At 37.4% G+C, this 21,819-nt stretch overlaps 1 protein-coding gene across 1 annotated transcript; it reads left to right on the forward strand.

Moving 5' to 3' along the window:
* The first annotated feature begins 1,985 nt into the window (after window positions 1-1,985).
* Window positions 1,986-18,900, forward strand: c4b (complement C4B (Chido/Rodgers blood group)). The gene is made up of 41 exons (XM_071468786.1): window positions 1,986-2,140; window positions 2,376-2,565; window positions 2,652-2,829; window positions 2,913-2,983; window positions 3,076-3,164; window positions 3,261-3,343; window positions 3,440-3,527; window positions 4,533-4,656; window positions 4,787-4,928; window positions 5,443-5,555; window positions 5,642-5,800; window positions 5,883-6,050; window positions 6,146-6,337; window positions 6,695-6,838; window positions 6,964-7,087; window positions 7,519-7,590; window positions 7,692-7,904; window positions 8,029-8,143; window positions 8,350-8,420; window positions 8,516-8,655; window positions 8,761-8,976; window positions 9,105-9,156; window positions 9,273-9,362; window positions 9,447-9,650; window positions 11,843-11,918; window positions 13,161-13,353; window positions 13,505-13,600; window positions 14,361-14,523; window positions 14,913-15,106; window positions 15,254-15,409; window positions 15,504-15,563; window positions 15,638-15,728; window positions 15,814-15,985; window positions 16,109-16,199; window positions 16,813-16,887; window positions 17,002-17,104; window positions 17,207-17,296; window positions 17,408-17,512; window positions 17,671-17,754; window positions 17,871-18,003; window positions 18,087-18,900. The coding sequence occupies exons 1-41, from the start codon at window positions 2,076-2,078 to the stop codon at window positions 18,226-18,228; spliced, it is 5,127 nt and encodes a 1,708-aa protein (XP_071324887.1). The 5' UTR covers window positions 1,986-2,075; the 3' UTR covers window positions 18,229-18,900.
* Window positions 18,901-21,819: the final 2,919 nt, after the last annotated feature.

Here is a 21,819-nt window from a genome sequence, read left to right on the forward strand (position 1 = left end):
TTAATACAATTGAAAAATTGTGATTATCAACATATGCGACTAATTATGTCTTCTTAATTCACATTGAGTTTGCAGACCCTGGACTTGGACTTTTCCTCCAAGGCCGCAGCAGCAAAGTGACTTCTTTCAATTTACTGTTAAGTACAAAAAGCTAAAGTGAATTATTTTGTTTTAGTTGGTTGGATATGATATTACCTTTAAGTAATATGTAAACTGAACATGTGGATCAGCTGCTAATCTAGTCTGCTGGTCAGCTAAATGTGAAAATGCATGGAGAATATGATTATTAATGGATGAGGAGCTGATGTGGCACAGGGCCATATGTTTGTGGATGGTGAAATGAAATGACTTACACATTTTAATTATGAGCATAAGTGAGTAAGATTAATTACAAATTTCTACAAGCATATTTCATATATATTATTTTATCAGAAGTGTCTAATAGATGTATTTTACACAGTTCCACATTTGTTACAAATATACAGTATGTAATTTGTATGCAGATTTGAGTCTGTGTCATGATCCACTGCCTTTGGCTGAGGTGTTGAACAGTCTGATGGCAGTGGGAACAAAGGATTTCCTGAACCTCTCAGTCCTGCAGTGCAGCGAGATGAGATGTCGGCTGCTGCTGTGGCTGCTTCTCTGGCCGGCAAGGATGTCCAAGATGGCCTGCATCTAACAGTGCATGTGTCCCTCCACAACAGTCCTGAGTGAGTCCAGACTCCTGCGGGGCATAGATCCAGCCTTTTTAACCAGCTTGTCCAGTCGTCTTGTGCTCTCACCTGACATGCTGTTGTCCCAATAGACTGCAGCAAAAAAAAAGAACACTTGCCACCACTGACTGATAAAACATATGCTGTATTTCACTGCATACATATGCCCACAGCAGTGTGGAAAATTGAGGCAAGATTTCAGAAACTTTATGGATCAGTGCCTCAAGCTGAAGCATATACCTAATTTTCCCCTGGGGACCAATAAAGTATTCTGATTCTGATTAAGCTGGAAAAGCCATTTGGATGACATTAGAATATTGCATTAATGGTCAGTGGACTTTAAGTTATAAAACGCTGTAAAAAGCAAGTAACTGCCCCATCAGTTTGTTTTATGTTGAATATCATGATGTATCCTGTTACACTTGTAAGACAGATATGATTTTACTGCATCTTTCACCTAGCTGTTCATTTGTAAAAAAAAATAAAGGTTCTGACATTGTCTCTGTGTCTGTGTCATTATCACACTGCTCCATTTTGCCAGATCAAAACAGAGTGTGGTGGTTTTTCAAATTCCATTCAGCATATCATCAGTTCTCTAATGAATACACAAATGATAAGGATTGCATCATAACTAAACTGCAGAGGGCATATGGGTTATATAAAAAGCTTAAGAAGTTATTTATAAGAGAAATTAAAATAATATGATTCATAGAACCAAATAAATTTGCAGATTTACTTGAGCTATAATTTACAAATCATTCCTGAATTCCATTTGTTTGTAGAGTGAGCAGTGCTCCCTCCAATCCAAACACAAAGAGCCAAACCTCGATTTCTTGTAAATCACATGATTTGGGGAAAATGTGGCTGACTTGCAACAACCAATGAGAGGATGGTAACACATTGTGAAACAGAAACAAACACTTTTCATGCTGTAAGCCAAGTAGTGCTATGAAATGGACTTTTATAAAAATAAAACATGTTATAATCTAAAATGCATCTGTCAGTCCTTCATAATCTGATCTGTATTGTTAATGTCATATTTTAGATGAATCTGTTTTGATCACCTACTTTAATATGTCCAGAAATGTACACACTAGTAACCTAAAGAGTATACTACACATTTTTGCACATGCATGTATGTCTGCTGTATGTGGCAGTATGATGATTTTCTCAGTTTATATGTTGTCACATGCTATGTGAGACTGAGGAATGATACATATTTCTAAGTTTACTCAGAAGGGAAAAAAACAGAGGGAGGGCATTAGAAATCCAGTGATTGAGAAATACATGGGTGGATAACTCTCAAAACCTCAGTTGATCAAAATCCTGTGTCAGAGCAGGCAAAGTAATAGAAGCTGCACGATGAAGCGATATATAATTTCAGTACTGCTTCTGCTCATGACTGTGGACTCAGGGAGCTCAAACAGGTAAATCTAGGAACAGCTTCTAAAATCTAGATTGTGTAATAATGTAATATATTTGTGCTTAATGTAAAGAGGGTTTAAATATGTTTTTGTCTTATGATTAAATCATTTTTGGTCATAATGTAATAGATAAGACAAAATACGCAACATTGCAGATGTGTATGGGCACAGAAGTTGATGAATGCAAAATACAGCAATGAAGGATACACTAATAGCTATTTTTGTCCTTTGTGTGCAGATTCTTCATCTCAGCTCCCAATGTGTTTCATATGGGAGTTAATGAGAAAGTGTTTGTCCAGATGAGACAGCCTCATCTTAACAATCCTGTCACTCTCTATCTGGAGGCAGAGAGCAATGGTGTTATTATGTCTGAGAGGAAAACGGTTCAGTGTACTGATGAACAGGATATTAAAACAGTTGAGCTCATGGTATGAAAACTTCCTCTCTTGTACAAAAAATAAATCATTTAGACTGAAATGTCACTTACCCAAAACTGTAATTTGCATCTTTACAGATAGACCAAGAAATGATGTCAAGATACAACTTGCCAAGACCACGAAATCCGTACCTTTTGCTAGTGGCAGAGAGCCGGTCCTTCAATGGTAGAAAGGTCACAAGGGTCCTGGTATCAAAACACAGAGGCTATATCTTTATCCAGACTGATCAGCCAATGTACAAGCCAACAAAGACAGGTAAAAAGAAAGTCAAAAAAGATGAATAAATGTAAAACAGGAAGAATTAACAGTGACAATTATGTTGATTATCTCTCTTCTAGTGAAGTACAGGATATTCACTCTTGACCACACATTCAGGCCTCACGAGGGAGTATTTCAGATATCAGTATTTGTGAGTAGATACATTTTCTTTAATAATGATTGAGTAAAGAGGACTTTGAAAGATCTGTACAGATGATTTATGCTTTTATCATTTTATGACAGAATGCCGCTGGAAACAGAGTAATGAGGTCCCTTAAAACTGCAAAGGGGGGAATTCTCAAAGGCATGTTCACCATACCGGATGTCTCCAAGTATGTTATAACGGAGATGAAATCGACTTTGACTTACAGTATATAACAGCACAAGCGACTTTCACATATTATTAAACATATGTTTTGTTTACATAGAATGGGCACATGGAAGATTACAGCGCACTATGAAGATGATGAAGAAAATGCAGTTACTCGAGAGTTCAAAGTCCAGAAATTTGGTAAACTACTAATTTAAAGTGTTTTCCTTTTCTTGAAAAAAATGTAAATATGATATGCTTTCAATCTAAAATCATTTTTATCGTTACACACCCTAGTTTTACCAAGTTTTGAGGTCAACATTGCAATGGAGCAGAACTTTATTTTGCTGAATAGTGAGCAGGTTAACTTCATCATCTCAGCCACGTAAGTGTTGATTCATTTCCCTTTAAATCTTGTTACTGCTTACGTTTTCTTTTAATAATGCATTAATCAATATTTGCCAGGAGAACTCAAAAACTAACAATTGCTGAAAAAACAGCATCAGCCTTCTGAGCCCACTAATGTTTCCATCATGTTTATGGCTAACGTGTTAGCAAACACTTACCCACAAAAACAGGCTTCTTTTAAAATCCCAATACTGTTAAAAATGGCTATAAAAATCTCTGCAGAGTTTAATTTAATTCCCTATTAATGCAAAGATTTAATTAATTCCAGTAATAAGGAAAGTTCACTGCTTAGTCCACATAGTTTAAAACATAGTGTAAAGTTTTTATCTTAACTTCAAAATTTTACAAATCACATCAAATTAAATCAGTTTACATATACAGCAGAGTCTAAAAACAACCTGTGCTTGACCAATGTGCTTTACATGGAGAAAAAGTAAAATGTTCAAATAAATTACAAATACACTAATACACACACACACACACAGCCAATGACAGACAACAGCAACACCTAGAAAGCCAAAGAAAACAAGTGTGTTTATAGCCCTGGTGTAAAACATTAAATGGTAGGGACTAAACAAACATGGAGAGGGAGGCTTTTCCACAACTTGGGTCCAGCCAAGCCGATAGACACGGTCACCTTTACACCTGAAACAACTGTGTGGGATGGAAAGGACCAGCTTCATGGATGACCTCAGTGGACAGTGAGGAAGGACAGTGAGGAAGCATTAGGTCACTGACATATGTTAGAGCTAGTCCATTTACAGCTTTTAAAACTACCGGTAAAATTTTCAAATGTGTGCACAAGTGTGGCTGCATTTTGCACCAGCTGAAGTTGTGACAGGGTAGTCTGACTAACACTGAAATATGGTGTGTTGCAATAATCCATGTGAGAAGATATAAAAGCCTGGATTCTTTTCTCAAAGTCATTAAATGAAAACATGTGCTATAATACAATGATGATGTACAATGATTTATTTTCCAGGTATTCACATGGAGAAAAAGTTAAAGGGGCTTACCACTGCCAGTTTGGAGTGGTAGAAAAAAACAGACTCCATGGTCAAGAAATAAAGCCTGTGTTTATTGGGGGACTGGAGCTGACTGGTTCGGTGAGGAAACATCCGTTTAAACTTTATATTGTGGCCCATTTCAAGATCTGAGATCAGATAATCTATCATCATACTGCATCTTTTAAGTGTTTCATTACTTCAGATCAACAATTTATGCCATTTCTTGCAGGTCAAGGATGGAACTGCAGAAGTTTCTCAGCGCACAGCCAAGATAAATGATCAACTCCAAGACAAGCTGGAACGAACCCTCTCTGATTTAGAGCAACGTGGAGCGCAACTCTATTTAAGAGTATTTGTCACCAACATACAAAGTAAAGGACACACTGTCACACTGTATACAATTGTTTAAGTACGAAAACTCTCAGAAGGGGCAAAAAAATGAATTAATATTGATTTTTGAATATTTATCTGAAATATTTTATTTTATTAATTTAATTTAACTAACTTTTACTTACTTATTATTAACAACTTACACATCATATATTTTCATATTACACAGTCATATATTTTGTGAAATTGTAACTGAATAGAACTATTGAATAACAGTACAGCAGATCAAAAAAGCCAAAAAGAAATGTAATATTACTTATTATATATTCATAATATAAATTTACAGGCAGATGGTATTACTACAGGGATATATCTGGTATTTGAAAATGACACTAACAAGTACAATGTTAACAACTTTACTACTGATAGAAATAATAGTATTATAAATGATAATTTATCACAAAGCTTAGCATTAGGTAATAAGATAATGATATTCTGACTGTCATTGTGATGTTTCATTGTGGCTGGCATTGCTTTGTGCATTTTTCGGTCCAGGTGGTGAAATGCAAGAGGCAGAAATTTATCTTCCTGTTCTCTCACACAAATACACCATGGATCTCTCTCGAACTCGCTCATACTTCCTTCCTGGATATCCACTTGATGTGGTGGTATGCATGAAACTAACAAATGGGTTCACAGCTAAGTACATGACTGCGATGGTTTTGTGTGTCAAAGATTTTGTTTGTTGTTCTAGGTGATCATGCGTCTCCCAGATGGCTCTCCAGCAGCTGGTGTGCCAGTAAAGATTGATGTACCAGGATCCTCAGAGCAATCTTTGAAAGATGTTACTGACCAGGAGGGGGCAGTGTTTCATACCTTTAATATTGACACTACAGATCGGATTCCTGTTCAAGTTAGTATCCTTGACACAGTTAAAGGTCTTGTCAAATTTGCCTTTGCTCAGTTTTAACTGTTTCCACCTCTGGCTCCAAAAGGTGACCGTAGATGACCTGCAACAGAGGAAAGTTATTAAACCTGCTTCATCTCCAAGTAACAGCTTCCTCTACATAAGTTTTACCTACAAGGTGTATTCTGTGAATGATTTACTTACAGTAACATACAACACCGTGAATGGACCTAGCAACGGGTTTATATACTACATGGTGAGACATATCAGATTAAATACGACATCATACATTTTGAGAAAGAAGCCCAGCAGTTTGTCATAATTAAACACTTTTGATTGTCTCTCTTTCAGGTCCTAAGCCGTGGGAGCATAATAAAAAAGGGTTCTCTCCCATTCGGTCGTTCGGTTAAAAACAACCTGCGCATAACACCTGATATGGTTCCATCTTTCCGTCTCATTGGCTACTTCTACAACCAGAATGGTGACATCATTGCAGACTCTGTGTGGGTAGATGTCAGGGATGAATGTGAGATAAATGTCCAGGTGAGTAAACAGAACAGATAAGAGTTCAGCCTGTGCAGAGTGAGACAGTGGACAGATAGAGTTTTACCTCTGTTTTCTGTGTATTTGGATACAGAGATTCAGTAAAAGTGTGACAGTTTATAGGTTTAAATTGGTTATAACTGAGGCAGAGGGGAGCCAAAGGGTTGAGACTTTAAATTGACTTGGGTGGGTGCCAACTCATAATATTTCATTCAGTTTAGGTTAGTCTCAATTCCTGAACACAGCCTACGTGATTACGTGTATATATTTAGATAGTGTGTTTTAATGTGTTGATTGAATTAATCATGACCTTGGACAGCAGTATTTAAAAACCTCTGGATCTTAACTTCGATTCAGGTAGAACAAAAAGGATCCTTTGAGCCTGGAAAACAGTCAAGGCTGGAATTTGATTTAAATGGTCAGAGCGCCATAGTGGCTTTGCTTGCTGTGGATAAGGCCTTCTACGCTCTCAATGCGGATAATAAACTCACGGCCAAACAGGTAGCACCTCCACTCTCTCACACAATCCTTTCATACTTTTTTCTCTCTTAAAACACAGTTATTTTTAAAATCCAACCTATATATTACGATACTGTAAATCTAAGTGCTTGTTCAACGCTTTTCAGGTGTTTTCTGCTATGCAGTCATATGACCTTGGTTGCTCATATGGTGGAGGAGCTGACACAGCATCTGTACTTCTGGACGCTGGCCTGTCTTTTGTATCTCAGTCCCTGACAGATTACAGAAAAGGTATGACAAAAACAAATTTTCATCAAAATCAATATAGCAATATAGTGTCCCTTTATTTCACATTTAATTTTAAATTTAATGCACACTGAACTTATGAATTACCATAAAACTTCAAATGATAGCCCAGGCTTTTATTTGCTAACTAAGCCAGCCTATATTTGTGACATGGGACAGGCCTTTAATTCCTCTCATACAAAACTAGTGCACAGCAAACATACTATCAAACTGATAACTGAAACCAGTGTGAATATTATTTGTGTAAAAATTACCAGGCTATCACATAACGTATACAAATCATTCATTTGATCTAACTGAGAGACAGAGCATCAAGGCCAACCCCATGCTCAGAGAGAGCAAGAGAGACCCAGATCAAAACACCTGTAGCCTACTTACTTATCCCATACATGGGATGCTATACTTTTTTCCCCCAGATTTTCGCTGTGGTTCACAATCTCCACGACAAAGACGCTCTGTGGACCTTCAACAGGAAATGATGACCTTAAGTAAGACAACATTCTAGCATCACAACGTTGGTCTGAGATAATGTAAGATACTTCTGACAACACTACACTATAAAAATATGTCTTTTCTTTTTCACTTTCAGAATCGAACTTTTCGAATGAAATACTTCAAGAGTGTTGTGCTCAGGGGTTTTCTCTCATCCCTATGACACTAACATGTCAGGAAAGAGCAAAGAGGGTTTCTCTGGTGCGACGAAATCAAGAGTGTGCAGACGCTTTTTTAAAATGCTGCCTCGAAGGAGAGCGTCTGAGACAAAAAAAGATACAAGAGGATGCCAAGAAAGGACTTGGCCGGAGTGAGATGAAATTAAATAGGACATTAAATATTTTACAATCATGTTTAGGTAGTATTTAATAACTATGACATGTGACATTAGTTTGAAGACAAACCAGTAATTTTCTCCTTTTTTTTTTTTTTAGCTGCAAGCCTAGCTGACATTGAAGAGTTCTTCATGGACACTGCTGCTCAGTACATTCGAAGACTTTTCCCTCCAAGCTTTGCCTTCACAGAATTTGATGTAAAAGGCAAACGAAGGTAAGAGGTGGACAGTGAACTTTTAAGACAGTTTTGGTATAATGTTTTCTTTGCCAGTGAAATACATTTACACCATTTACAAACTTTGCTAAACCATAGTATTGCATTTGTGACCGTTTATTTCCTCTAATAATGTCATTGTTAGCATCTGTCAGATGCATTTCACAGCTATTGACTGATTTTATCTTCATTGAAAACTCTTTCAGTTACCCTTTGACTCTACCTGATTCCATCACCACATGGGAAGTTCAGGTCATCACATTATCCGCTGCCAGTGGTAATAACAGTTCCCACTTCACAAATGCATCTTGGATATTTGACTTAAGAGCTTCTCATTTATAACTGCAACTCTAATTCTCTTACTTCATTCAGGTTTCTGTGTAGTGAAGCCGACTGATGTCAGAGCATTTAAGAGGACATTTGTGTCTCTGAGACTGCCGTACTCAGTGAAAAAATATGAGCAAATATCCATTTCACCTGTTATCTACAACTATGGCCATGAGAGACTGGAGGTACATATCACCTAATGTTGATGTTGAGTGGCACTTAAATCAGCAACCACCTACTGTAGGAAAAGCTGACATTAAAGTTCTCTGTGGACACCTGCTCTTTTATAGGTAGCAGTTCATATGGAACAAACTGAAGGACTTTGCTCCCCTGGCTCAGCCACCACTACAGGATTTGTTAACATTACTGTGGAGCCAGAGTCCTCCCAGTTTGTCTCTTTCTCTGCTGTCCCCATGGTAACGGGCTCAATACCCATCAAAATACGTCTCTTTGATATAGAGAATGAGGCTGGAATAGATGCAGTTGAAAAGATTCTGAATGTAGGGGTAAGTAACACACATTATTTTATCTTGCTGCAAAGCCATTATTTTATAACAGAGGCCTGCCAGAAAAAAAACAAATATGACAACGTAGCACACACACTAATTTGGCTTCTTGTTATTTCATGTTGTAGGAGGAAGGACTGGAACAGAGAATAGAGGCAACCAAAGTGATTAAATTAGATGGTGAGTTATTTCAGTATTCATCAGTTCAAAGATACTTGCTTGATATTTGTGATTTTTTTGAATTCTTCATTATATTACATTTGCTTTAATCAATATACTTCTCTCTGTCGTGAAAGGGAGGAGCTCAAAGACTTTAACTATTGATGGAACTTTACCAGATGAAATTGTCCCAGACTCCACCTCCAATATTTTTGTTTCAGTGGAAGGTATGTACTGTTAGACACAGGGATACAATTCACAGATCCTTTTAAATGACAGTGCCTTACCTTTCCAATGCTCTTACCTCACAGAGAGTGGATTTCATTCACAAGTGGTGAACCTTCTTTCTCCTGAGAAGGTTGCTGGCCTGATCAAGTTGCCTACAGGATGTTGTGAACAGACAATGTCCGGACTTGCCCCTACAGCTGCAGCCCTCCGCTACCTTGATCTAAGTGAGCAATGGTTTAAACTGCCTCCAGGTGCCAGAGATGATGCACTTGGTAAAATTGAGCAAGGTACGTCTTAATCATTTAATAATTATGTCTATAAACTCTTTTTTTCTGTAAATATGTGCACAAACTTAGGGCAGAGAAGAGAAAATGATGTCATTTCTAAGGACCTCGTTAGGAGTTCATGTTTATTTGCTCCTTTTGTCCATTAGTAGACCCTAAATTGATTATCCTGTCAGTTTCTCTCACACTCTCTCAACAACATGTCTTGACAACTACAGATTTTTGCTGTGGATACCCATTGTGCCCTGAGGAAGACATCCAATTGAATTGAATTCTAATGTTTTGTGCGACCTGTTGATCCCTTACCACTAGCACCACCGTCATCAGCCCAAAATTTCTATTTGCAAACAAGAAATACCAAAATAAGATATAGATCTTATTGTATTGTTTGAATGTAAGAACATATGAAATAAGGAGAAATTAAAACTAGAGACTAATGAAATCACACCAGCTGTGATGCCCGTCAACATGTTGACCTTTCAACCCATAGGTACTGAGTAGTTAATTCTACATTATTACATTACTATCATTATTATTACTATATGAATACTCAGTACTCATGGGACTCATCGGACTACATTTCAGTCTCAGCTATATACCTGTAACATTTTGTGACTCATTCTTGCAGGGCTGTGATGTATGGAAGCCCCAAGAGACAAGTCTTTGCTTTTGTAATACTCATTTCCTTTTTTTTTTTTTTTTAAAGATATTTTTGCCTTTATCGACAGGACAGTAGAGAGTGACAGGAAAGAGGTAGAGAGAGGGGGAATGACACGCAGGAAATCAAACCTGCTAAGAGCATCCGCTCATGTGGTACACGCCCTAACCACTCCGTCATCAGTATTTTATTTTGTAATCTTCATTTTGACACAAGAGGCTGAAGAGCACCACTACTCCAGTCAAAATAGGACTGTTTTTACAAATAGGCATGCATTTTCCTCGGTAATTTTTTATTTCTCCATGTAGTGTAAACATAATGTACATACAATGTATGCTAGCATTACTGTCATGCCTTTCAGGAGACTGTGATTTGAATCTGGTTATATTTATTGACTTATTTAACTTATTATTTTCATTTTTTTCTTTCGTCCCTTATGTTGTATCCCCTATTGTAGCTATCCACAGACAGAAGAGAAACAACAGGGAAGTCAACCAGAGAGTTAGAGAGATGAAATGTGTGTTACAAAATCAAACAGTCCGCCAAAAAAAAAAAAAAAGAAATCTTGCCTCCATAGTGATGCTATTGCGGTGACAAAATCTCACACACGCACACACACACACACACACACACACACACACACACACACACACACTGACTCACAAGGTTAACACAATACTGCCAGAGCTGGTAATAAGTATTTCTGTAAATATATAAAGCACTAACAACCAACACTGTTTAAAGTGAAAAGCATGGCATGGAAGCATCATGAGAGAAAAATGAGGCATATATGCCAGTGGACACAAGACAAGTACCAAAGATTTGTTTTGAAAAACTGAAACAGTTGAACTATTCCATAGTTTCTCCACTAGAGAGTGGTGACAAGTTTATTGTTCAACTATAAAATGTCCTGCCCAGTAAATATATTTCATAGTTATTTAGGGATCAATCAAGATTGTTTATTTATGTTATAAGTTTTATTTAAGAAAATTACTGTCTAGGATATCTTTATTGGATATTTTTTGGCATTTCTGCCTTTATTATTATTTTTTGATAGTGACAGTGTAGAGAGACATGAAAGACAGGGGAGATGACACGCAGTAGAGGGCTCAAGCTGTATTTGAACCCCAGCTGCTGCAGTCAGGCCTCAGCTTTGACATGTGATACATGCTCTACCAGGTGAGCTACTGAGGCACCCGTTAGTTGACAACAAATTCAGTTACAGAGATTACTCATTGGAAAACAATACATCTAAAACCGGCAGATAGTGGCAAGATAATAGTGTTTCAGTTTAGGTCATGTATAGGTAAACAACTCCTTAGCGCTACTGGAGGTACTAAATTCCACAGGGCATCTTTAACATTTTTTAACTGTGCAAAGTTTATTTGGGAATAAAAAGTGACCTAATTGGCTTCTTTTTTATCTCCTTGTTTCACAATAATATTCTGGGATTATTATAATGTTGTGCCCTCTACAGGTCACAAAAAAGGCCATAGACAGTTTTGCTTTAAACAAACTTTTTTTTTTTTTTTGTCAGGTTATGTAAGGGTTTTAACATTCAAGAAATCTGATGGATCTTATGAGCCATGGTATTCAGACAACTCTAGTAATTGGTGAGTATTTGTTTTAAGTCATCTTATTGATTTTTGAGAAAAGATTGTTACTTGCCTGTGTTGCAACCTATTTCTCTGTTTAATTAGGGCTGGACAATATGACTTGAAAAACAATATCACATTTACCTTGATTATGATTAATGAATGATTACTGTCATTACTTTTTTTTTTTTAGGCGTGCATTCTTTATATTTAGCACGAGGGTTTGTTCCAAGTGATTAAACAAATTGGTCACTGAAACTGATTTTCTGCAGTGTTTGCATATTACTTCTTTTTGAAGGCCAGTTCTTTTTAGGTACGATTTAGGTATGGTATGCCCATGTCATCCATATTGCCAGCTTCGCTTTAAGTGAAAGCTGACTAATGATAGTTGGACAGAGCAGAGGCTGACTACACACAAGGTAGTATTTTTTAAGGGGACAGTTCATGAATGCATACATTGGGGAAAGTATTAACCAAATGAACCAACATGAGCAAGATGGAGTTGGTAAGAAATTCTAAATGTCGGTTTTGATATTTTTAATTGGCCATCTCTACTTCACATCTAATATCTCTTCCACAAACAACGTCTAATGTCTTAAGGAACCCAATGTTGATGTGACAAGAATTCACTTAGCTATTATTAATTATTAGTGGTCTCAGTTAAAAGGCTAGACTGGCTAGACTGACTTGTATCTGCTCAAAGATTATAGACCAAATGCTTCAGCCAAATTTTCCAACGGTGTTTATAAAAAGGATGTTGTCTCTGGCTGGTAATACTGCATGAAACATCTCTCATATTTTGTTTAAATCATCAAACAAACAAAAGATTTACTGTAGAGTTGCACAGGCTAAACTAGACACATTAAAGAACAGAGGAGCAGATTTCATTCCTCAGTCTAACAAACTGTTAAATCAGAGTTTGGGTTCTCACGAGGCCTCTGTGTACTTATATACACTAATCACTGAATGTAGAAGTGAGCAATTATATTGATTGCACTGCAGCTACTTATACATAATGTCAAATGTAATGTATGTCTATAGTATTCATATTGGTGTTTGGTTAAATGTTGTGTTTTTGTTATGTGTCTGAAATAGTGAATGCAAGACAAATTTAAGAAGTATATTTTGACGATAAAGTGAAATCAAATCAAAACCGAATCTCAGATGATGAATAAAATGTATTTATTTCTGGTAGGTCAAATTGTAAATCAACCTTTTCCATCACTTCTGCTCCATTACTTTTCTTCCTCTTGTCCTCAGGCTGACTGCCTTTGTACTGAAAGTGTTGTCATTGGTGGCACAGCGTCAGACAGTGGCCTTTGGACAGCAGGGCCGGGCGGCTAGGAATGTACCAGCAGAAGAGATCAGGCACTCAGTCCGTTACTTGCTCTCAGTACAGAATACTGACAGCTCATTCAGTGACCCACATCCTGTGTTACACAGACATATCCTGGTAACTCCACCTCACACCTAACCCGTATAAATACATGTAAAATACATATTGTGCATGTTAGAAAATATATATATGAGAACTGTAATGAACATAGCAACAAACTGAGCAGCAGTGATTTGAATGCAGTATTTGCCTTGTGTATTTCATGTAGAAAGGCACAGATCGGAAAGCATCCATAACGGCTTTTGTAGCTCTTGCACTGCACCAGTCCCTTCAATTCCTGCAAACCGAAGCACAAAATGATGCGGTGAGATAATATATAAACTTATTGTCCTGGGTGTAAGGATGGTGAGTCTACTGAATTATTTCAACTATTTAATGGACTGTCATGCAATTTTGCAGACATTTATGTTGTGCAGAGGATAAATCTGAAAAACTTTGGTGTCCAATGAAATATCAGAATTTCCATTGTATTTAAAAACTTTGGTTTATGACCAAATACCAGCAAAACTAATGGAATTCCCATCAGCCTCAGCTGTACTCTTTGGTTTGAGCTAATTAGCAAATATTGTTAACAAATAAGAGCAAGATGAATGGTAAATATTGCATTATATATATTATATAAAATGTATATATTGCATTACATATATATGTGTGTGTGTGTGTGTGTGTGTGTGTGTGTGTGTGTGTGTGTGTGTGTGTGTATGTATAGATAGAGTTTTTATTATCATTCAGACTGTGCATCATACAGTACACATCAGAACAAGATTCGTTTGCAATGCCTCAAATTTATGCAACAAGTACAATACATTAAAAACAAATAAAACAGAGGACATCAAATAAATAAATATGTATGCATACAAAATATAAAAATGTATTGCACCTTTGCATGATTCTGAAATATTACACATTTTCATGAGAAACTCTATATCTACACATATATAATATGCTATTGTGGCTGTTGATTCTTAGCCTTGTTAGTGTTGATTTTTAGCCTTTTTATTGTCAATGCTGGGAAGATTAGATGAGTAAAATTCACTGACTGCCTTTGTGCTACTTTCTACCAGGAAGCAAGTATTTCAAGATCAACAACGTATCTCATGTCACACCTGGAGGAGCTTCAGCATCCCTATGCTGTTGCCATTACAGCCTACTGCCTCTCAGTTTGCCTGCCAGAGGGAACAGACCGTTCAGCTGTCTGGACAAAACTTACAGCAATGGCAACTGAACGTATGTTTCATCAAAGCAAATAGGTTTGGGTGATATGGATAGAATCCTCTCTCGCAGTGGTATACATGTGTAATTTCATTCTGTTAGGGACCTTTATTTCATGCTATAGTCAGTTTCATTTAACAGTTTTATTAAAATGGTTTATGGATACAGAAACAGTCTGTTTTTATCAAATCCAGAAACTTAACTACCTGACATGATGATGTTTTGTCACATATTCCAAAAACAGTAATTATTAACTGATTACTGAAAGTGATAGCTATTATTTTGTTAACAATATAATAACATCTGTGCCCACCAACAAATCTATCTCACTGTATCATTATATCACCCAACCCTAAAAGTAACCATACTCGTTGCGCTCAAAATACTTATTTCTCATTGATCAGGGCAGGATGGCTGTTCTCTGTGGACAACTGATACCAGCACAAAGAATCAAGAGAGGGCAGATGCCATCACAGTAGAGACTACAGCCTATGCCCTCCTAACTTCAGTGGCACTTAAGGAAAATAGTTGGGCAGACAAAGCAGCCTGCTGGTTAATCTCCCAAGAAAACTATTTTGGAACCTTCAGATCAACACAGGTGAATAGGATGCTAGAATTTCTTAAACTCAAAGAATCATCATCTTTGGACATGGCTCCTACATCTAACATCATGCAGTGTAGCCCAAATAAACTGTCAGAATAGATATGTTAACGTATTATTAATGTTTTTTTTTACTGTGTCCAGGATACCGTCATGGCACTGGAAGCCCTCGCTGAGTATGAACTAAAGAGGGCCATCAGTCCTGAAGCAAATCTAATAGTGGAATTCAGAGTCCCAGGAAGAAACGACATTGTAACGCTCGCTCTGGAAAATAAGGAGAAGGCAGAAACAGACCTTAAGGTGTCATAGAGCAGTTCAACAGTACGCTTACATACACATAGATGTTTAACCTCATTCTGAAATGACTTGTTTTCTCTTGTGTCTGTTGTCCCAGAAACTTACAGGGAACAACATCAATGTGCAGTTATCAGGAAAAGGAGAAGCCAAACTAAAAGTAAGTTTCTTTCATTTCTGTAAATATACTGAACAAGATCCATAATTTACAGAAAATCACCTTCTCCTTGGCAGATTGTTAAGGCTTACCATCTACTGGATCCAGAGGACGACTGTGTTAAACTGTCCATCAGCGTCACAGTGGAAGGAAAAGTAAAGTACACTGGTGAGTTTTTGTCACTGATAATGAATCACAACTATATCTATTGCTGATAAAAGCTACACAGTCACATCAACCTCTGTGTCCTTAGCTAAGGTCATAGAAACTTATGAATACTACGATGATTACGATACTAATGAGGAAAAAGAGGCGCGAGTGCCTCGATCAGCGATTGAGTGGTTTGATGCTCGCACCCGAAGGAGGAGAGATCTTGATAACAACCTGAATTCAGACGAGGCTGTCACCTACAAAGTCTGTGTCAGGTTAGTGAAATGAGGCTCAAATGGTCTTTATAAGCCTTCATGAAACAATGAGCTTTACAGGGAAAGGTCATAAATCCTGATCAGTGTCTCTCTCAGCCTTTTCATTGTTTTTTATCTGTGTAGTCATAGCCTGAACCACAACCTCACAGGAATGGCCATTGCTGACATCACACTACTGAGTGGATTTGAGGCTGTAACTGAGGACCTGGACAGGGTTAGTAGCTCCTCCTCATTACTGTCATCCTCAATGCAAAGTGGTCAGAGATATTTTGGAGACCTTATGTCTTGTCCCATTCATTTTTTGTGGAGAAGCTGTTGTGATTGACAGTTGGATGGACAATGAACTCCTGACTGAATCAGTGCAAAATATTAGATTGTGTACATAAAAACTTAAGGTAAAGAGTCAACTGGGTCCTGCATTAAGTAGAGACTCCAGGAAGTTACTGTTCCTGACTAAGACCTAGTCTTTGACATAGGCCACTGTCAAACCGGGATCTGCTGTTTTTACACCTTGTCTTTTTGTACATATTATTATTATTTTTTTTTTTTACTATGTTTAACTCTCACTTGCGTGTTTTGAATTCACTTATGATTTGCGCCCAAAAAAAGTACAACTGGGGGTTCTGACATAAACATACAGGGTCATAACATTATCTGGAAGAAATTGAAACATTTGGCACAAGTGGAATGAATGAAGAAAACCATTTCCAGAACCCCTCTCACTTTGCAACTCTTTTCTATTACACCATATTGACAAAGCCACAAGTGAGAGGAAGGATCTTTTCTTCTGCTATAATATCAAATGGTTCATTTTTTTGTCCTCCCAGCTAACACAGTTACCTGAGCAATACATTTCTCATTATGAAGTCTCCTATGGAAAGGTGCTGATCTACTTCAATGAGGTAAAGCTGATATCTGAAAGCTGAAAGCTGTGTCCCTTCACAAAAAATATGTCCAATACTCTCAATGAAAATATTCACACATCCACTCATCTCTTACATTTCTTCTCTTGTTAGCTTTTTGAATCGCAGGAATGTATTAGTTTCGATGCTATACAGAGAGTGCCAGTTGGACTCCTGCAGCCTGCTCCAGCTGTGTTCTATGACTATTATGAACCAGGTAAACTTTTTGTTTTCTGTTTTCAGCATTTTTTGTCAGGATAGAGGAGACATCTTGTTTTGTTTAACAGGAATTTATGGGATATTTGTGCTTTCCTTGCAGACAAAAAGTGCACTGTGTTCTACTCTGCCCCCCAAAGAAGCAAGATGGTCTCCAAAATGTGTTCAGGGGATGTGTGCCAGTGTGCAGAAAGTAGGTCATTACTCTCAGACCCCAAATGACAAACACCCATAAATAAATGTAGCTTTACCCTTCATGTTTGTATAAATAATAAAAATTGCATTATGTTAATCTTTTCTTCAGGACCCTGTCATAAACTAAAAATGACATTCAAATTGGAAAGAAATCGAAGACTGACAAAGAATGACCGTGAACAACATGCTTGCTTCTTCCCTACAGTAGACTACGGTCAGTACTGCACATCAACCAATATGATATAGGATCAAATATCAGCTTGACTATTAAGCTCTCAAATCCACCCCTTTATTCTCCAAAGCACCACTATATCAAATTATGCTTCAGATGAATGGTTGTTAATAACTGGTTGATTCTTGTTTTTATTTCAGCATACATTGTTGAAGTTGTCAGTGTTTCTATGAAAAGCAACTTTGAGCTATACAACACTACTGTAACAGAGGTACTCAGATCACGTAAGTAGACGTAACTGCAAGCCTTAACAGATGATGTAACACTGACCTTGAAATGGTTTTGTGCCATTGCATTTAAACTGGGAAGAGTTTTCACAAATATGTCATCTGTCGGACAGATGGAGATAGGCTCGTAAATGAAAATTCTGTTCGAGTCTTTGCTAAGAGGCGTCAGTGTAAAGAACAGTTAGATTTGGGAAAACAGTACCTCATCATGGGCAAAGATGGCTCCACAACTGACTCAAATGGAGCGTAAGTATAATCAATAATACAGTGGAAACATGCTTTTACGCTGATTGATCCTCATTTTACTCACTCTTTCCCTATTTGTGTAGGATGCAGTATCTGTTGGAATCAAACACCTGGGTTGAAAAAAAGCCTTCAGATGAAGAGTGTAAAAAATCTGCCCATCGAGCTCCCTGCAAAGGGTTTTCTGCATTCATAAACGACTACAAGCTGGATGGCTGCAGACAGTGAAACAGATCAAATCTGTTACAAATCTCAGTTACAATGAGATGCACAGTCAGCATCAGTGTTGAGAACTTTTTCTGACTCCATCACTCTCTGTGATATTTCACTTTTGAATTACTTATAAATGATTATAATCGGTCATGAAAGCATAGAAAAAAACCCCAAAACAATTAGTATATGTACTGAAACATTATTGCTTGCCTAAATCAGATAGCAGATGGATGGTGGATTAGGGCTATGGTGATATACTGGTATTGACTGTCATATTAAAAAAAAAAGAAATACTGATGTTCATAATAGACATATGATGATATAATGATGGCAGATGCCAGGCCTTGTGGTGGTGCTGTTTATCAATTCAGCTGGTTGCCTTTTCACTATCCTATCAAGTGTAATTGTTATTTTTGTCTTTTTATGGTGACAGACTCTCTCTCAACCCACCTACACCAGCCCTAACTTCAATGTGACAGTTAATCAATCTTCCCTTTGCATGTTTGTTCTGACCTCCAGATGCAAATTAGCTTACAGCTCATATCTTGTATGATATATCAAATTGTGACATTTATGTTTGCGCTGTACACTTTACCACCACTCTACCAATAAAACATTAAAAAAAAACCATTTCTGTATGTCTTAAACAGCTACCAGTGGTTAAATAAAATTATGTTGTCTAGCTAAGTACCTGTGTATGTGTATTTTTTTTGTTGTTGTTGTTGGTTGTGGCATTTATGTTGAGATAATGACTTGAAATGGAACTCAACACTACCACAGTCACACACCTGTTGAAAATAGTAGTTACTGGTGTAACTCGAGTTCTATTAGTTCGTGTGTAGCCCTCTAATGGGCCCTCTAGAGAGCAATGCCTCGACACATTGAGACAGAGATGAGGGCAGAGATGGTGAACTACCCATGTCAGGATTTCTGTAGTTATCCTGGGCAGGCTGTGGGACCTCATGCTCCCTTGCCTGTTTACATAATGTTACCACTGTGGTGTTGTCCGAACTCACCATCATGTGCCTATATGCAATACCTTCAGAACCGCTCTCAGCTCCAGCAAGTTGATATGGTGCATTGACTCTGACCACATACCTCATATCATGGCCATGTTGAGCTCCCCGCCCCAGCCAGCCAGGTATGCATCCATGAATGCCTAAACATAGTCCGCAAAGCCAGGTGCACAACCGCACCACTGCACAGCCATTGACATCATCCTTAGCAGCAGCACAGTGAGTCCTGCTCAAACACTCATAGCTCTTTCCTTTTCGTGATTTTATCATTAATTCAGTAGTCGTTTACACACCTCTAAATGGGACCATAATTTTAAAATGAACATCATTTTGTATTGAAGACGACTTGAAACTTGTGATTGAGACTATATGCTCATTAGGAAAACGTTTACTGTGGTAATACATCAAGTGAGAAGTAGGGTCATTTTCCCATAGACCTCACCACAATCTGACTTCCTCTTGCAACCAGTGGAGTTGCCCCCTGACGGTCATTAGATGGAATGCAGGTTTAAGGCTCTACTGCATAGGCTTCACTTTTCAGACCCAGAGCCTACCTCCATTTTTATATCCAGTCTATGCCTGTAACATAAAGCAGTGACATAGTAATGAAAACTGAATAGTATATGTAGTCCTTGTCATCCTGTAATCCTCATCAGCTCATTTTCTGTATTTATTGTGTGTGTTTGTATATTTTTATCCATTTGACAACGCTCACGCTGCAATTGCTCACAACACAACTAAATGTCCATGTATTTGGTTGTATTGTGAGTATTTGTCAAATTGATGAAGATGTTTTCTGATTTTGCTTGTGTTTTGACTATTTGCATGTGTTTTCTTAAGTTGCAGTGTGTTGAGCTCTCAGGGCCACCGTACATTTATGTTTATGTCAGCTGTTGTGTGCACTGAATGAGCTGCTCTGCCTCTCACTGAACAGAGTAGACACTGTGTCTCACTTCGCAGCACAGTACAGACTCTCTAGAAAGTAGCTATAACATTTGTTTGAAAAGCCCCTAAATTTGTCGCCTCTGTGCTGGCAACAGCCAGGGCCAGAGGCGTATTGTTTTCGGGGGCTTGTGAATGCGATATATCAGCAACACCTTGACGGAACTTCTTCAAATTTGGCACAAATGTGTACTTGGACTCAAAATTAACTGATTAGGTTTTGGTGGCTAAAAACTGACGGGCTAAATGCGAGCATGTTCAGTACTTGTGCGGTAGCGCCTCCCTCCATTCCACCTCCTGGCAGTTTGACAGGGTAATAGGTCAAAGTCATGGTGACCTAGCAAAACACATTTTTGGTCTTGTGAATGTGATATATCCGTAACACCTTGAAGGAACATCTTCAAATTTGGTACAAATGTCGACTTGGACTCAAGGACAAACTGATTACATTTTGGGAGTCAAAGGTCAAGGTCAGTGTGACCTCACAAAACACTTTTTAGTTGACCAGCAGACAACTTAAAAGTGTAATCAGTAATAATGACAAAAATTCACACAAATGGTTAATATTTTATATGACTCTAGATAAACAGGGATGTAATCTGAAACTAGTCTGAGTCATGGAGGCATACAACCTGGAGGTGGCAATTCTAGTTTGAAAAAAAAGTCACAAAATGGGTCTGAAAAGTTGCTAAATCTAGTGGCAACAATGTACACTGTTTTAATTCAGACTGTGTGAGTATTTGTCACCAACATAGAAAGTAAAGTATATGCTATCGCACTATATAAAATAGTATAAGCAAGCAAACTCCTAGAAGGGATAAAAATGTAATATAGACAACTGTTTAATATTTATCTGAAATTTTAAATAAATCTATTAATTAAAAAAAAATCAAAAATATAGTTTTTAAACTATGCAATAGAGAGAATATGTTTTAGAACATGTGTTAAACAATGTTGTGTGTGTTTTGTATAGAACCGCATATGCTGTGCACAGTAAAGAAGATGTTAACTCATGTGTCGAGTTAAATGGCAAGAGAGCAAGTTTGTGTTCCTTGTTATGCAATGTTAATGACAGATGTGTAAGACACACCAGTTTGACTCACATTGTACACAATCTCTTGAAAACTTCAAGGCTGCTTATACTTTAGAGTGTACCATAGTTAAACATAATTAAATACTTAAAATGAATTACCACAATCAAATATTTTATGAAATTATTTTACAAATGTACAGCAAAACTACCAAATATACCCCTATGAAATTACTATAGAAATATGTAAATATTATAGCAGATCAAAATAAATCCCATAAACTGTGACTAAAAATGTAATATTGCATATAATATAATCATAATATGAATTTTACTGGCAGGTGGTATCACTATCACTAATATTTTTGCTATTTTGAAAATACCAGTTATTTCAATAATGCATTTTTTACATATTTATATGTATATTTTATTCTGTTAGGGGTGCCTCAATCAAAACAATAACAGAGTTTGGTGATAGTTTGGGTCATTTGACCATTGATTGTTGGGTTGTGTAAGGTAGTCATGCATAGCAAGTGTCACCTGGAGTAGCTGTGGATCAGCACCCCGTCAGTTACAAGAGGCAGCAAAGGGCACTAGCAGACTAGCGGAGTGATTTGC

Source organism: Trachinotus anak, unplaced genomic scaffold (assembly GCF_046630095.1).
Source record: "Trachinotus anak isolate AG129_WGS33_773 ecotype Australia unplaced genomic scaffold, CSIRO_AGI_Tana_v1 ptg000032l, whole genome shotgun sequence".
NCBI classification, from domain to species: Eukaryota; Metazoa; Chordata; class Actinopteri; order Carangiformes; family Carangidae; genus Trachinotus; species Trachinotus anak.